The 18,030-nt window shown below is 46.9% G+C and overlaps 1 protein-coding gene across 1 annotated transcript; it reads left to right on the forward strand.

Annotated features, from left to right (window-relative positions):
* The first annotated feature begins 2,967 nt into the window (after positions 1 to 2,967).
* Positions 2,968 to 9,513, forward strand: LOC100772004 (ubiquitin-conjugating enzyme E2 variant 2-like). Its single transcript, XM_035438641.1, has 3 exons — positions 2,968 to 3,162; positions 8,413 to 8,521; positions 8,971 to 9,513. The coding sequence occupies exons 1-3, from the start codon at positions 2,968 to 2,970 to the stop codon at positions 9,387 to 9,389; spliced, it is 723 nt and encodes a 240-aa protein (XP_035294532.1). The 3' UTR covers positions 9,390 to 9,513.
* The last annotated feature ends 8,517 nt before the right edge of the window (positions 9,514 to 18,030 follow it).

An 18,030-nucleotide genomic window follows, 5' to 3' on the forward strand; every position in this document is an offset into this window, starting at 1 on the left:
TGCTTGGGCACCTTGGATGATAAACAGGTTGTCACCCTGTGCCCCGAGTGAACCTAATACACCCTGGCGAAGGAGAAGTGAGGAGGCTCGTCTATTAATACACCGTGACTCAGCTTGCCCTCCTTGTGTGAGATCCGTTTGTGTTTAAAACCCCATTGCTGGGGGCAGGGCGGGGATCAGCCTCTGGGCTGAGTATTTGGGGGCCAGAGCACCCTAAAGTCTCAGACTTCCCATTTGTTGGGGTGCAGGGGGTCACATCCTTCTGTTTTCATGACCAGTTCACTGTGGCACCTACCTCTCTGTTCTGCTTCTGCAGAGAATGGGGCTTGCTGGCACCCAGACCTGTAATAGGGAGGCTGTAAGGCCAAGTGGCCTGGTGACAGGGTGCCTGGGTTTATGGTGGGCAGGAAAAATTGACTCCACTCTTCATTTCTTTTCTTAATGGTATGGTTTAAGGATGTGAATTTTACTTCTCTGAACCTGTTTCCTGCAATGTGCAGGGAGGATAAGGATGGACTTCCTGTTAGATAAGGATGGACTTCCTGTTAGGTAAAGATGGACTTCCTGTTAGGTAAGGATGGACTTCCTGTTAGATAAGGATGAACCTTTTTTGTTTTTTGTTTTCATTTTGTTTTCCTAGACAGGGTTTCTTTGTGTAGATCTAGCTATCCTGGAACTCATTGTGTAGACCAGGCTGGCCTTGAATTCAGAAATCCTCCTGCCTCTGCCTCTCAAGTACTGGATTAAAGGCGTGCACCCAGACCTTCTTGAGGATGGGGAAAGCAAGTCCCAGCAGGGGCTCAGCCCGTGACAGGTGTGCTTCAAGTCCAAGTCCATGGCAGGATCTCACCTCAGCTCCAGCTATTGTTCCAGATTCTTCCACATAGGGCTAAAAGAGACATCTGGCTCCCCCAGAGAGCCTTTTAGGGAGCCAGTGGGTACCCCAAATCTAAAGCACCCCTCTGCCTCCCAGACAGAAACAGCCAAGCTGTGTAGAATATAAGACAGTCCCCTAAGACTGGCAGGAAAGGGCATGACACTGCCATCTATCAAATAGCCACTGTGTGCCAGCTGCTGTCACAGACGTCATCACCCCATTTGCGGCTCCCCGACATGGTCCTGTGATAGCAGCTGAATGTCAGAGCCAAGCTATGGACCTACGTTCCAGAGCCTCCAAAGTCCTACTACAGATGCCACAGCACCCAGAAGCAAGCCTGAGAAAGAGGGCAAACTGGAGAGAAAGGGGAAAGAACAGGGTGGGGCCAAGCGGAAATGAAGGGGAGCAGGAGGTTGGGAGGTGGGTGCTGCGTGGAAGGACCGTGTATTTCAGGTGACTGCTCTCTGTGGTCCAACAGCAGGCAGATGTAAATGGAGGTTTCTCTCCCACACAACAGTTCCTGAATAAACATTCAGAGGCTTAATATTAATTATAATTGTTTGGTCAATAGCTCAGGCATATTACTGACTAGCTGTTACAATTAAATTAACCCATTTTTACTAATCTGTGTATCACTGTGGGAACAAAGTGGCCCTGGCAGAAACCCAACAACCCCCTAATGCCGTTGCAAAACATGTTTACTGGAGCAGAATGTTATTTCCCTCAGAGAACACCATGACTGTGCCGTGAACCCAGGCTTGAGACTAACCAACTCTTCCTGAGTTCCCCCTCCCTCTTCTGGTGCTAGGGTATAAAACCAGCCCAGAAAAAAAAATAAAGAGCATTCTATGTTGTTAATCCCGACCACCCTCTGCAGGTTCTCAGTCCCAGGCCATACAGGCATGGCCATTGGAGGTCCCACTGAGATCTGACAGCGAGGTAAGTGGACAGGGTCGTCCCTTGTGCTTGCTGGGACGTATTGGGGTAGATAGTAAAAGAAAAATGGGGAATTCACCCAGAAAACTTGAATTACAATATCAACTAAAGAAATTACTAGAGGAACAGGGAACTGCAGTCAAAACCAAAACTCTCGAAGGCTTCTTGAAATCAATAGAACAAGCGAGCCCATGGTTCATTACTGGCGGAGGCCTAAATGTGCCAGATCGGGAGGAGGTTTGCCGCAACCTTCAGAAATTATTAGAGACAGAGGGCCCTGACACTTTATCTATTTCCACCTTCTCCTTATGGAGATTGGTAAAAGATGCACTCCTGACAGATAGAGTTTGTCTTCGCCAGGTGGTACAGGCTACTAAAGAGGTTTTGTCAGAAATACAGGAAACGGAGACTAAAGCCTCCCTATGTTCCCAGGCAGGGAGTGATGGTTATGTACATGAAAGAAAGGTCAAGGAGACTAAAGGAGCCTATGGCTCCAAAAGAAAGGATATGTCTCTAAGAGATGAGAGAAAGGCAGAGAGGGACCCTGGAGCGCAGCCCAAGGAGAGGCGCCCCGCTGGGAACTGCCTATATCCCTCTCTATCAGATACAGAAAATGGAAGTGACTCAGACTCCGATCTGTCAGAATCAGAGGAGGAACGATTGATTGCTGAGATCGCGGCTCTCAAGAAGGAACTGAGAAGGACCCGGATTAAGGAGAGAGTAGAAAGGGAGAGCAGCCCCCCTCCGTACTCAGTAAAAGGAGACCCCTCCTCTTACCCCACGGCCCAGTCCCTCTCAGGCCCTGAAGGGGGCCTACGGGAGGAGTCCAATGCCACCCCATAGTGGCCCCGGTAATGGAAGTTCCAGACCCGAACAATCCTGAACAGGTTATCCGACGCCACGATCCCCTGGGGTTCAATGAGATAAGACAGCTCAAAGAGGCGACTCTGAACTATGGCTCCCAAGCTCCCTTTACAATTTCCCTGGTGGAGTCCTTCAGGGCTCTTAATCTGACACCCAGAGATTGGCAGCAACTTTGCCATGTTGCTCTCTCTGGTGGAGATTATTTGATTTGGCGAGGCGAATATCAAGAGAGGTGAAACCAAACGGCCCAGGGAAACACACAGGCTGGACAACCCCAAAGAAATCTAGACATGCTTATGGGGAGTGGCCAATACGCCACCATCCAACAGCAAATGCAGTATGACATCGGGGTTTATGCCCAAGTGGCCACTGTGGCGCAGGGTGCCTGGAAGGCGCTGCCTTCCAAAGAGGGAAGGGACCACTTGTCCAAGACCCTTCAAGGAGCCTCTGAACCCTTCCATGAGTTTGTGGACTACCTTAGTCAGGTGGCAGAGAGGATATTTTGGGGAATTGACCTGCAATGCCAGTTATCAAGCAGATGGCCTTTGAAAATGCTAACAAATATTGCAAAGAGGCTCTTCGCTTCCATCATAATAAAAGTTTGAATGATTACATTGGCATTTGCAGGGACATTGATAGCAACTTCATCCAGGGCCAGGCAGGTGCTGGCCGCTGCTATCAGACCCCAAGGAGGGAAGGGGAAATCCAGCCAGGGGGTAGGAACAAGGACATGTTTTGGCTGCGGGAAGGATGGACATTTCCATAGGGAATGCCCTCAAAATAATATCGGTCCTAAGAGACCCAGACTATGTCCCCTCTGCCAGCGAGGGCACCATTGGGCCAATGACTGAAATTCCAAAACTAATTTGGAGGGCAATCCTCTTCCTCCCAATGCCAATCAGGGAAACTGGAGAAGGGCCTCGCCTCAGGGCCCCAGAGCCAATGAGTATGGGACAATGACCCCTGCCCCGGGCAGTGGCAGGATTCGCTTTCTCCCTCAGAGCAACCCTTCACCTCTCAGACCTCCTCAGAGCCACTCCAGGGAGCACAGGATTGGACCTCAGTCCCTCCACCCGAGCAATTCTAACACCTGAGATGGGGGTTCAGGCCCTCCCTATGGGGATATATGGGCCTTTGCCTCAAGGCACGGTCGGATTAATCTTGGGGTGCTCTAGTACCATCCTCCGAGGCATCCAGATACATCCCGGAGTTATAGATCAGGATAGTGAAGGAGAGATTAAGATAATGACATCAGTGGCCCATGGAGTTGTTGCCATACCAGCCGGGGAACGAATTGCTCAACTGCTCCTCCTCCCTATGGCTCCACATGAGGCTCAAAATATCAGAGAGAAAGGGGGAACCAAGGCTTTGGAAGCTCCGGCCAAGCAGACCACCCCCAACTTACATTAAGAATAGAGGATAAGCCCTTTAAGAGAGTTTTGGACACCGGAGTGGATGTTTCCGTTCTCCTGGAGGAGTCCAGGCCTAAGCAAGAGGGGACCACCACCCTCCAGGGAATCGGGCAGGCTATCCCACAAAAGAGCCTCAGAATTCTAAAATGGCAAGACTCTGAGGGTCATACAGGATATTTTCAGCCCTATGTTTTGGCTGGCCTCCCCACTAATCTTTGGGGACAGGATCTTTTAAAAGAAATGGGAGTTGTCCTCATCACCCAAGGCTCCAAGCCCAAAAACAAGGCCCTCCAAGTAATGCAGAGAACGGGCTGGAACCAGGGAAAAGGATTAGGTAAATTAGAACAAGGAGAGGTTTGCTCTGTGGCTTCCCTCCCCTTAGATACTTGGGCCCTTTGCTTTCAATGGGTGGTGCTCCCCCAAGGAATATCTAACAGACCTACAAATTGCCAGGCTTATGTGGCTGCCTGCCTGGATCCTATCTGGCGCAAGTTTTCTGATCTTTACATTTTCCATTATATGGATGATATTCTATTGGCAGTGCCTGCTGAGGAGAGGTGTCTTAAGGCATTTGCTAAATTACAGGAGCTCCTGGAGGCCCATGGGTTTATTTTGGCCCCAGAAAAGTTTCAAAAGAAACTTCCTTACACCTATCTAGGCCATCAGATCCAACAGACCGGCCTCCGGCCTCAAAGGCTCAAAATTGATTGTTCAAATTTGAAGACTCTCCATGGGTGGCAAAGGTTTTTGGGTGATGTTCAATGGATCCGCCCCTCTCTTTCCATTAAAACAGGAGAGCTTAGACCCCTTTATGATATTCTTCCTGGGGACTCAGCTCCAACCTCTCCCAGACAAATTACCGTGAAGGCCAAGGAAGCCATACAATTGCTATTGAGGAGCATTGGAAAAGCCCATCTTTGGCGCCTGATTATGGACAAGCCCTTACTGTGGTTGTACTTTCCTCCAGTTTTTCACCCACCGCTGTTTTTTGGCAAAATGGCCCTATATATTGGATCCACTTGTCAGCCTCCCCTAAGAAGGTTGTGTCCCGTATTATGATTTGATATTACAATTGTTATAGAAAGCACATAAATTTAGCGTCCAAACCTTTGGAAAGCCTCCTGATAAGATCATTCTCCCCTATGACAAGAAAGAGGTTGAGTATTTATTTACAGACCTCTCATGATGGATGGACACTCTTTATCACATCTACGGGAGCCAAATTTGATAACCACTCCCCAAATAGCCCCTTGCTGTCCTTTTTTAGGCAGCACCCTGTAATCTTTCCTAAGATTATAAAGGAGGCCCCCCTTCAAGGGGTGCGCTCAGTATTTACAGATGGCTCCTCCAAGGGTTTTGCAGTGGTGGTTTCTTCCCAAGTACAAAGGAAATTATCTATGGGACAAGCTGCCGAATTGATTGCTTGCCTAATGGGCTTCCAGTTGTTTGATAAAGAACCTTTTAATTTATATCCTGACAGCACTTATGTTGCTAGTATTGTAAAGCCATTAGAGACTTCTCCATATGTTCTTTCCACCTCTCAAGTTCATTCTCTTCTAGTTAAGCTCCAACATCTCATTTGGCAGCACATACACCCTGTATTTGTGGGGTACATACGTGCGCATACAGGCCTCCCAGGACCCCTTGCCCAGGGCAATCAGCTTGCTGATTCCTTAACTCGACCCCCAATAGTCATGTTTACAGAGGAACAACACGCTCGCCAGCTTTCATGAGTGGTGCCACCTAAATGCACGCTCCCTTAAGTTTCATACCAGCTGTTCCTCACCTGTTGCCACTCAGATTACTTCTCAATGCCCTGATTGTGCCCCTTATCATAATTTCCCCCAACGAGGGGGTGAATCCCTGGGGCCTAAGGGCTAACAATCTTTGGCAAATGGATGTCACCCACCTGCCTCAAGCAGGAAAATTAAAATATATGCATGTTTCTGTGGATACATATTCTAAGGTGGTTTTTGCATCTCTACATTCTGGAGAAAGGATTAAAGATGTCATCTCTCATTGTTTACAGGCCTTTGCCTATATAGGTGTTCCTGATATCTTAAAAACAGATAATGGCCCCGAATATACTAGTCATCGTTTCTCAGCCTTCTGCAAGGAACATCATATTGATCATTCATTTGGCATCGCACATAACCCTACAGGACAAGCCATCGTGGAACACACTCATGCCACCCTTAAACAATATTTTTATAAAATAAAAACGGGGAAATAGGGGCTGGAGAGATGGCTCAGAGGTTAAGAGCACCGACTGCTCTTCCAGAGGTCCTGAGTTCAATTCCCAGCAACCACATGGTGGCTCAAAACCATCCATTATGAGATCTGGTGCCCTCTTCTGATATGCAGATATGTATGGAAGCAGAATGTTGTAAATAAATAAAATCTTTAAAATAAATAAAATCTTTAAAAAAGGGGGGGAAATATATGACCTCCCCCAATTCTCAATTATCTACCATACTTTACATTTTAAATTTTTTGACTATAGATAAAAATAATTTGTCTGCAATGGAGAGACATTGGAACAAACCCTCTCAATCACTGGGATGGGTTGGATGGAAAGACCTGATTACAGAAAAATGGCAGCCACCCACTCCCCTGTTAGCTAGGGTTCGAGGAGTTGTTTTTTTCCTCCAGGATGTGAAAAGCCCAGCTGGGTCCCTGAACGGTGTGTCCGTCTTGTGGACCTTGACGCTGCTCCTCACGCTGGCCCTGATCAAGACAACCCAAACATCACCGAGTGGACCAGCAAGGGAAGTATGGGCCCTTGTAAGGAATCCACCCATTCTGATGCTGGTCAGCCAGAGTAGCTCCCTGTTCACTGCCTTTTTCAGCACCAATAACACATTGGGGATGGCAGCATCCAACATACAGTTGGAACAGAGACCACTATCTAATTTGACCCTTTTGCTAAAAGGTAGCATATGCTTTAGGCGTATCCAGAATAGTAGTGACTTGCCATCGAGCACCTCCTTTAAAGGTCACTGTGTGGTGTTGAGTAATTCCTCCATTGCTGATTCCCCCACCCCATAGTAGCAATAGTAAAATGCTGGGATTAAGAAATATCCTATATCCCATTAATCAACAGAGAAATAATTCAACACAAAGCCCCCCTACCTAAGCCAGCCCCTTGTGCTGGCAGGGAGGGAGGGATTATTCACTTTCTTCCCCCTTGCTTTGGGGAGAATGCATTACTCAAGAGCCCTGGATATTGAAAGGAGAAGATTCTCTCTGGTGGTTCAGACACCAACCACCATTTAAGAATGCTTCCGACCGCGGAGAAGAACGGGAGTGACCCCCACCTTCTCTGGGACGTTTTTATGTGGGCCTCGGGCCTGCACCGATGCCCGCCCCCTTATGTTGTAGCAAGGCCTTGCCTTTAATGCAACAGCCAGCTGGAATGCCTCCCAAGCATTCGAGACGTCAATAAAGGTTAATTTTAGTAAGGCTTGTGTGCTATCTCCCTTTTTCTTTGTTACATGGAATGGGACTGAAGATGGGGGGAGGGGCAGAATCTCTCAATTGTTCTCCCAGCTCCTGTGTCCTGAGTAACTGCTGGCCTCCTGAGAATGCCAATGCCCTGATCGTCCGAATCCCTTCCTAGCTCCCATGGTAGTGGAAGACCACCATACCCGGGAAGAAATCATCTTGTATTGGACCAGAAGAGATTTCGAGATCACCACTGCTGTTGTTGCCGCTATTGCCATCTCAGCGACCACAGCCGCCCAGCCCCATTGTGGCTGTTGCCATTGCTCAGTCCGCTTCCAATGCAGAGACTGTTAATAACCTTGCTGGCAGAGTCAGCGAGGCCCTGGCCATGCAGAATACCCTAAATTCCCATATTCAGTTTGGTTTACTTAATTTAAACCAGCAGACTGCTCTTTTGCAAGAACAAATTGATGCTTTATGGACAGTACAACAAGCCTCTTGCTCATACTTTTATCATTCTGCCTGTGTTACTTTGCTTCCTGTAAAAAATGTTTCTATGGGAGTGTCCAGATTGAATGCATATTTGGCTGGACCCGGGAATGATTCTTTTGTAAGTTTTACCAATGTTTTGGCTCATCAGGTTGTAGAAATTAATAAGATGAGGGTTATTCCACTCTCAGGCGAGGGGTGGTGGAATGCCATGACCCAGGTAGGGGGTTGGGTGCAGCGATGGGGAGGCGCTGTGTCCTTTGCCATTATGGGAGTACTTCTGGCCGGTCTAGGGTTATTTGCACTATGCAAGGTCTGGCGGACCTTCCAACAAATGAACAGATAACATAGACAAGTCCTACTTAGCCTCACCCATGGTTCTCCCGGTAGCCATGGTTTGGCTACAGATGCTCAACAGGAGATGAAGGGGTCCCCATGACGGGCAACCCATGGGACACCGCCCCACCTAAGACAGGAGATCAGGGCTCTCCAATGATGGGTAAGGGGCAGGAAAGCCTATGTGACCTAAGACAGGGACCCTTCATATAAAACAAAAAAGGGGTAATTGTGGGAACAAAGTGGCCCTGGCAGAAACCCAACAACCCCCAATGCCATTGCAAAACATGTTTACTGGAGCAGAATGTTATTTCCCTCTGAGAACACCATGACCATGCCCTGAACCCAGGCTTGAGACTAACGGCCTCTTCCTGAGCTCCCCCTCCCTCTTTTGGTTTAAAACCAGCCCAGAAAAAATAAAAATAGTGGGAGCAGGAGAAGATGGCGGTCTCCACAGTTTTTATTGAATCTGGGTCATAGAAATGGAAGAGGTTGAGGAGTGGATGTTTTTCATACGGATTAAGTCTTGTCATAGATAGTAAAATCTTCAGCAGTTTTACCTCGGGGAAATACATCAGTGTTCTTCCGGTCAGAGCTAACTACGACCAAGAGTTAAAGTTCCTCCGAATTTTCGCTTGTTGGAAGAACTTGAAGAAGGACAGAAAGGAGTAGGTGATGGTACGGTTAGCTGGGGCCTTGAAGATGGTGAAGACATGACACTTACAAGGTGGACAGGCATGATTATTGGGCCACCAAGGACAAACTATGAAAACAGAATATATAGCCTGAAAGTAGAATGTGGATCTAAATACCCAGAAGCTCCTCCATCAGTTAGATTTGTAACAAAAATTAATATGAATGGAATCAATAATTCCAGTGGAATGGTGGATGCACGAAGCATACCAGTGTTAGCAAAATGGCAAAATTTCTATAGCATTAACGTTGTACTTCAAGAGCTAAGATGTTTAATGATGTCCAAAGAAAATAGGAAGCTTCCACAACCACCAGAAGGACAGACATACAACAACTGATTTTAGTGGATCTCAAACTTGTCTTAAATCAACAACCTTCTACTCATGTTAATGTCTTGATTAAATATCACCATGCAAAATACCCACACATTAAGTAAAAGAATTTTAGCTGGTAAACATGATCCGGAGAGTTGTAAGAATATATTTAATATATGTACACCTATTATGTTTTCAGGTAACAGAAGTGCAGCACAATTTTTCTTTGTCTTCTTAAAGCACTGTCATTTAAACATGAACCTGAAATATTCAAAATTGAATTCTGGTTTTCAAGACAAAAGCATGGCAAAGGAGTGTCAGATGGCAGTGGAAACCTTTGTCTTTCTGAAAAGTAAAGTCTCAAGAAGGAAGAACAGAAATGGCATGCCCTATCCATCATCCTTAGACTGCAGTGAGCTGTTTAAAGTAGTAGGTATAATGAGTAGTCACAATTGTGTTAACTCTTGAAGTGGTGTGGATGTGGGTGCTGGCTACTATAGCATCAAAAATTGCTTCAGGATTGTTTTGATACCTGTATTTATAATAAAAAGATGTTGGGTATTGATGACTCTCTGTTAAAAGCTGTTCCTGTTTGTTACATGTAACAGACATGATAAATAATTGTTTACAGTCTTTGTTTAATAAAACATTCTTAGAAGTTTTAAGTGAAGTCAACAAAAAGGAAATAGGTGAATGGATATGTGATTCTGAGATTAAAGTTAGTCTTGAAATGTAAATAAAATATGGAATGTGTCCTCAAAAAAATAAAAAAAATAAAAATAAAAATAATGAGCCTTCTTACCACCAAGCCAGCTCTCTGTGTTGTTAATCCCGACACCTTCTGCAGATTCTCGTCCCAGGCCATGCGGGCATGGCATATCATTACATGGCTGTGGCTTACAGGTAATGTTCCAGCATCCTCCTCCTTCAGTGGCTACATGCATCTCCCTGACTCTGCCTTCTTTCTCTCGGTATCTGTTTGGATTTCCTGCCTAGCTATATTCTTTCTTGCCATAAGCCAAAACAGCTTTTTTCGTTGACCAAAAAAAGCAACACAATTTCAAAGCACACAGAAGGACATCCCACATCAGGTAGAGGGAAAAGTACAGCTACACTCAGAAGAGGAGTGAGGCTGGGACAGGGAAAGCCCTTTGCTGAAAACTGGCGTGACTTTGACCTTCCAGCCCCCAAGGACCATCTTCTCCCTGACTGAGCACTATGCCAGGAAGCATCCTATGTTGCTGTGTTCTCTTCCTAAAAAAGTCAGCACCATGTGCAACACGCCAGGCCATAGTACAACATGCCTTTAATCCCAGCAGTCCAGAGGCAGGCAGGTGGATCTCTGTGAGCTGGAGGCCAGCCTGGTCTACATAGTAAGTCCCAGGATAGCAAGTGCTACATAGAGAGCCCTGTCTCAAAAACACAACAACAAAAAACCAAACATAAAAAGTCTGCTCCTAGCCGGGCAGTAGTGGTGCCTGGCTTTAATCCCAGCATTTGGGAGGCAGAGGCAAGTGGATGTTTGAATTTGAGGCCAGCCTGGTTGACAAAGTGAGTTCCAGGACAGCCAGGGCTATACACAGAAACCCCGTCTCAAAAAACAAAACCAAAAATCTGTTCCTCACTAAATGTGGTGGCTCATGCCTATAATCTCAGGGCTGGGGGGGGGGTCATGGTAAACTGGGTTCAGCCTGGGCTACAGAGTAAGACCTTGTCTCAAAACAAATAAATAGAGCTGGCAAGATGGCCCAGAAGGCAAAAGCACTTACGACCAAAGCTGATAACCTGAATTCTATCCACAAACTCATAGGATGGTAAGAGAGGACTGACTGCCACAGTTGCCTACGCGGGCCCATGTGCATGTACATGCCCTCCCACACCAGCCACGATAAAATAAATAAATAGGAAAATAATACTTTTGTTTGTTTGTTCCTTTGGTTGGTTGATTGGTTGGTTGGTTGGTTGGTTGGTTTTCAAGACAGGGTTTCACTGTGTATCAGCCCTGGCTGTCTTGCAACTCACTTTGTAGACCAATGCAGCCTCAAACTCACAGAGATCCAGCTGCCTCTGCCTCCCAAGTGCTGGGATTAAAACCTTGCATCACCACCACCTAGCTATAAAGTTGTTTTAATAAATAGTCTAGTCCTTTTCAATTGAGCTGCACCTTTCCCTGGACGCCTTCCTTAACTAATCAATTTAAATATGTTCCTGTCTCCTTGACATGGAAGAAACTCAAAGTAATAGAACTGATGTTATAAAGGATTTACTAATAGATTTGCTTAGGTGGCACTAAGCAGCAGAAAGTAGAATTTAGCTAAGAGAGCGCTGCCCCCAAATTACCCCAACGATAAGCAGTCTGCTAACCAAACCTGTTAGAGATAAGCAAAGTTTACTATGCTATGATGTGAATGTTTGTTCACGGATGGCCCAGCCCTCAGGCACATCACCAAAGAACATGCTTCTAACAGGCAGCTTGAGGGGACAGAGCAAGTCCTGTAAGTGTAAGTCCTGGCGGGCGATAAACCCATAAAGCCCCCACTTGTCTTCTAGAAAAAGAATGATTCTTCCAGGTGGGCAAGACGACATTGGGTAACAACTATTGGGTAAGAACAAGGTTGGCATATGTACTTAAGAAATACTTGTGGCAATATCTTCGCTGTCTAAATCTCCATCTGCCCAAGTGGCCAGACTCACAGGCTCCTGTCTCTGTTTAAATTGTCCAAAGTGTGACCTGAAGCCAGGACCTAAAAGAGACTTAAGGAATACAGTGTATGTGCAATGCATCAGCCTAAGGTGTATATAAGCTAGTGACATCATCTGTTCACTTGGGCGTGAGCCCTGGTCACCCACGCTTTAGTAGAGAGCTTCTCTTTTGTCTGTTAAGTGTGTGGAGTGATTCCTCACTGGGAAGCTGTGCTATGTCTATAACATCCTTATTCCTGGAAACTGAACCAAGATAGGTCACGGGCCCTGGGAGAAAACCCACTATTATTATCCTGCTGAGATACCATAGCGATAAAATAATTCATAGCGACTGACCACTGGACCCATAGAGCAGTACATTGCTTGACTCTCATCAGAAAAGCTTCTTGCAGTAGATGATAATCAATATAGAAACCCACAATGGTCACTACAGTAGTGACTCTAAATGGGATATCTATACCACAGCCCTTCCGTCGGGGCTCAGGGATCTGTCAATGTAAGAGAGTCAGAGGTAGTGAGTGAGGATAAGGAAACTGTTCCCAGATGTAGCTGACCAAGGCACAGATGAAGGCACAGACTGTGAGAACAGGCCCAGGACCTCCACAAGCTCAAGCCAGACAGAATCCCAGTGTGGGGGAAGAGGTGGCCATGAAGTCCCACCATGAGTGAGGAGCTATGAGGAATGATTGGCCTTTGAGAGCTGCTGGTTCTGAGAGAGGGAAGTCAGTTTTCTTCAGCAGATACACCTGGTATATTGACCACGCTCCAGGGAAGGCCCGGTGACCAGAAGTAGTACGCCAACACAAACTGGGGTCCATGGTTTTTCATAAGAGAGAGATCTACAAAAAGAGAGAACGATATAGATTAAAAATAATATCTGCTAATGTAAATTTTGTTTTGAGCCCCACCTCCACCCCCACCCCAGAATAAGGTCTCACACCATAGCCCAGGCTAGCCTCAATGGGTGCTTTGATTACAGGTGTGACACACATACCCAGCTGGTTTCTGCATTTTTTTTTTTTTAGTGTGTGTGGGTGGGTGCTTGTGTGTCACTGTGCGCATGTGGAGGTCATGAGACAACCTTCCAAATGGATTCCTTCCTTCCATGGCGGGAATCAGATCTAATTGAAATCATCAGGCTTTCACAAGGCACCTTCACCCTCTGAGCCTTCTTGATCTCTCCAACTTTGTGTTTTTATTTATTCTGTTGTATGTGTTTGAATGTTTTGCCTCCTCACATGACTGCACTGTGTACATGTCTGGATCAAGCAGAGGCCAGAAGAGGGCATCAGATCCCCTGGAACCTGGTCACATGGCTGTGACCATGTGGGTGCTGGGAATGGAACTCAGATGCACTGGAAGAACAGCCAGGGCTCTTAACCACTGAGTCATCTCCCCGTTAAGTCTTTTTTTTTTTTTTTTTTTTTGGTTTTTCGAGACAGGGTTTCTCTGTGTAGCTTTGGAGCCTGTCCTGGCACTTGCTCTGGAGACCAGGCTGGCCTCGAACTCACAGAGATCCGCCTGCCTCTGCCTCCTGAGTGCTGGGATTAAAGGTGTGTGCCACCAACGTCCAACCTCCCCATGAAGTCTTACAGAAAACAAAATGATTTTCTGATCATTATGAAATATGATTTGTGTTTTTTTTGTTTTGTTTTGGTTTTTGCTTTTTAAGACAGGGTTTCTCTGTGTAACCCTGGCTGTCCTGAAACTCACTGTGTAGACCAAACTGACCTGGAACTCAGAGACACACCTGCCTCTGTCTCCCAAGTAGGTGCTGGGATTAAAGGCAGGTGCCACCACCACCCAGCTGTGATTTGTATTTGTACAAATTGTACAAAAACCTTATAGTATGGTGCACGCCATACAGAGCGAGTTACAGGATAGTCTCCAAAGCAATTCAGAGAAACCCTGTCTCAGAAAACAAAACAAAACAAAAAAACCTTGTAGTCCAGCATGGTGGCACACACCTTTAGTCCAATAACTCAAGAGGCAAAGGGAGTCAGATCTCTGAATTCAAGGCCAGCCTGATCTACAGAGTGAGTTCCAGGACAGCCGGGACTACACAGAGAAACCCTGTCTCAAAAAAAAAAAAAAAATCAATAAATATAATGAGAAAACTGGGAGAAATACTATGAAAGTCATAGGTGATTAAAAAAAAAAACTTAACTAACACATATAAAGAGCTTCTAAAGTACAACGATCAGCTCATCAATAGGGGCTAGAGAGTGGCTCAGTGGTTAAGAGCACTGGTCATTCTTCCAGAGGACCCAAGTTCAATTCCCAGCATCTAATTTTAGTTTCAGGAAATCCAACATCCTCTTCTGACATTGCATAGGTACCAGGCACACACATTGCACACGCTTTTAATTCCAGCACTGGAGAGGCAGAGCAGGCAGATCTCTGAGTTTGAGGCCAGCCTGTAGGAGATACAGGCTTGCATGCTCATTAGGCATGCACAAAGCCCTGAGTTTGGTCCCCACTATCAATAGCTAAAAACAAAGCAATAAATACTGCCCCGGCTCCCCACCCCTCCTGCAGACCCCACCATAGGATGGCACAGCAGAAGGGCCCTCCCCAGGTGCCAGGACCTGTTTGTGATATTTTGTTTGTGCTCTGACAAATAAACTTGCCTGGAGATCAGAGGGCAGAGCTAGCCACTAGTTAACCACAGAGGTCAGGTGGTGGCAGCACATACCTTTGATCCCAGAACCTGGGATCTCATGCTTTTGAGCCTAGTACTTGGGAGGCACAGACAAGAATATAAGGCTGGTGGAGACAGGATCTCGGACCCATTCAGTCTGAGGATTCGTAGAGATTATGGTCTGGCCCTTTCAGTCTGAGATTTGGTAGAGGTAAGAAATCTAGTGGCTGGCTGCTCTGCTTCTCTGATCTTTCAGCTTTCACCCCCTAATATCTGACTCTAATTAATTAGTCTTAATTAATAAGATTAATTAGGATTGCGCTTCAAGTACCTTGCCATTGAATTGCCCAGCCCCTAAACTGCCCTTGGCATGCCCCCTTGTCACCAAGAAGCCCATTACCTAGTAGGAAGAAAAATTTTCTCAGTACAGTCTGTTAGTTCCCTAGTGTGTGTCGTAGAATAGGCACAGTAAGGCAACCTGGACTTTGTCCATAAAATATTACTTGTAAAACACACAGGAAGCTGGGTATGGCAAAGCATGTCTGTTATCCCAGCACTTGGGAGGTGAAGGCAGGAAGATCGGGAGTTAAGGGTTACCCTCAACTACATAGCAAGTTAGGGGCCAACCTGGGCTACATGAAACCCTGTCTCAAAACCAAAATAGAACAGCTGTACAGAAGACTGAGGGCTGGGGAAGAAAAGGCAGACGGCATCTCGGAATCCGAAACCCAAGAACTACAAGGTGAGCGTGTGGAGGGTCCCCCTCAGATGTCCCAGCTGCCAGTGCCAGCCGAGTCCAGGCATGGACTGCCTGTCATATGAAAGCAAGTCTCCTCTGCTGGTTCCCAGCCTCAGCCCTGGTGGATGCCAAAAGCAGCAGAGATGAACTGTCCCCTGAAGCCCAAAGCCACGGCTGTGATGAGACCATGAGAACGGAGTGTTCTGGGAGGAGCGTCAGGCAATTGCTGACGCTCCTCCCAGGGTTTGGTGTCCGCAGCTGTGAAATGAAACCATAAAAATTATAGTGTGTGTGTGGGGGGGGGGGTGTTTAAATGAGACAATATACTCGTGGGGTTTTCTGTTTTGTTTTAATACAAATAAACAAATAAACATAAATGCTATTAATTAAAAATAAATACTACTGTTGGTGGTGCACACCTTTAATCCCAGCACTTGGGAGGCAGAGGAAGGTGGATCTCTGTGAGTTCGAGGCCAGCCTGGTCTCCAGAGCCAGTGCCAGGATAGGCTCCAAAGCTACACAGAGAAACTCTGTCCCGAAAAACCCTAAATAAATAAATAAATACTAGGTAAAATAAATATTAGTTAAAATTCTATTACAACGTATTCATTCTTACTCAATTTCTATTTCATTGTTACTATATTTATATATTTCTACATTATTGTATTTATGTTGCATGCATGTTTATTGGTATTTGCTTACCATGGCAGGGGTTTGAAGGTCAGTGGAAATTTTGAGGAAATTGGTTTTTTTTTTTTCTTTCCACCACATAGGTCCTTTACTGATTGAGCCCACTATTGATTTCTATAACCAATATAAAGAAACAAAGAAGCGTTGTCTGGTGTAACACATAGTATGGATGGCAGAAGAGGGAATTCCTGTAAGATCTTTGTTCCTTGGGATCTGCGGCCCCTTCTGTATGGAGAGAGGGCTTCAGCTAGCAGCGCCACGGCTCAGGAGACACCACAGACCAATTCCTGTGCTCTGTATGATTGTCTCGTTCGCGTTTTCAACAGCCAAATCCAAGGCTCGTGTAGCTCAGACTAGCCTTAAATATGAGCGGCTGGTCCTCCTGCCTCTGCCTCAAAAGTGCAGAAATTATGACTGTGGAATACAGGACCAGTTTTATGCAGTGCTCAGACAGGAACCAGGGCTTCCTATGCTGTAGGCAAGCGCTCCACCAAAAGAGCTGTGTTCCAGCCCCTGTACAGAGCTGTGTTCCAGCCCCTGCACAGAACTGGGTTCCAGCCCCTGCACAGAGCTGGGTTCCAGCCCCTGCACAGAGCTGGGTTCCAGCCCCTGCACAGAGTTGTATTCCAGCCCCTGTACAGAGCTGTGTTCCAGGCCCTGTACAGTGCTATGTTCCAGCCCCTGAACAGGTTTTTCTTTAGACAGAGTCTCACTGTGTATTGCAGTCTGCCCTGGGTTCTCCTGTCTCAGCCCTGGAGAGTTGGGGTTACAGGTGTGTGTGACCACGCCAGGCTAACGAAGATTTACATTCAAATCCTCAGTGTTCCGTCGGTTCTGTTGAGACTGCAGCTGAAGGAGCCTTTCCCTGTCACCAGGCAAAGTCTAGAGGTGCCCTGTGAAGCGAGCAGGTCAGCAGGCTGGAGTTGTCTGCATGCCTTCTCACTTTGACAGCCCACAGTTCCAAGCGTGGGCTTGCTCCTGGCACCCATCAGGGCCCTGCTTTATTGGGCAGCCGGATCCCTGGAAGGACAGTGTGATGCCCTTAAGGGACTGGGAAGATGCCTGCCCCAGGCTTGACTTCATTCAGGAATTTCACACTTGTCTAGACCCTAGTCTGCAGGTGAAGGGTGTTTGGCAGAGGGCCCAGGTGCTGCCTGCTGAGATTGGGCAGGATCGCTCCCACCCAGGCCACCTGTTCCACAGCCCCACCCTCCCACCTCTGCACCTCCATGCTAGAATGCTAGCTCTCAGGCTGTGGAGCATTTGCGGGAAGTATTAATAGCCCAGCACTGGGGCTGCACTGATAAGAAAGGCATTCCCTGGCCGCCCAGGCCTGACAGTGGCTCTCAAGCAGGCTCTCCTCACCCCTGCTCTGTGGAGAAACAGGAAGTCACCGTGACAACATTGGTTTGGGTGCCCGCTAAAGAACCAAATAAACCACCTGCCTTGTCATGTGCATTTCCATAGCTGCCCCTCCAGACGCTTCCAATATCTCCATTTTTTTTTTTTTTTTTGGTAATTTTAGGGAAACTGAGGCTCCTGAGAAGTGCATTCACTTGCTCGGGTTCCAAAGCAAACAAGTGGCAGAGCTGACCCCCCACCCCCATCTCATCTGTCAGCATCTGGGTTCCTTTCCCTGGCCATCGATCCGATGCGCCATGTTCTTCCTGCACGAGGCTGAGACAGACCCTCGGATGGTGAGAGCCAAAGAAACTGAACCCTGCCTAGCTGAGCCTAGCTGAACTTTAGGAAACCCAGAGACTGACATGGGGCGGAGCAAGAGGACACCGACTTCCAAGGAGCATCATCTGGTGGATGGAGCACTCATTGTAGGACAGCCAGGTGGTCTGGGCCTCCCACAGCCTAGGGGGAAGGGACAGGGCCCGGCCTGA

This window comes from Cricetulus griseus, chromosome 2 (assembly GCF_003668045.3).
Source record: "Cricetulus griseus strain 17A/GY chromosome 2, alternate assembly CriGri-PICRH-1.0, whole genome shotgun sequence".
In the NCBI taxonomy this organism is placed as follows: Eukaryota; Metazoa; Chordata; class Mammalia; order Rodentia; family Cricetidae; genus Cricetulus; species Cricetulus griseus.

Bases quoted from the DNA above. Each gene is read 5' to 3' on its own strand.
- LOC100772004 (XM_035438641.1), top strand. From the start codon at position 2,968: ATGCTTATGGGGAGTGGCCAATACGCCACCATCCAACAGCAAATGCAG. The intron at 3,163-8,412 runs GTGGCAGAGAGG...TTCTCCCGGTAG, and splicing joins TTGTGGACTACCTTAGTCAG to CCATGGTTTGGCTACAGATG. The intron at 8,522-8,970 runs GTAAGGGGCAGG...TACGACCAAGAG, and splicing joins TCAGGGCTCTCCAATGATGG to TTAAAGTTCCTCCGAATTTT.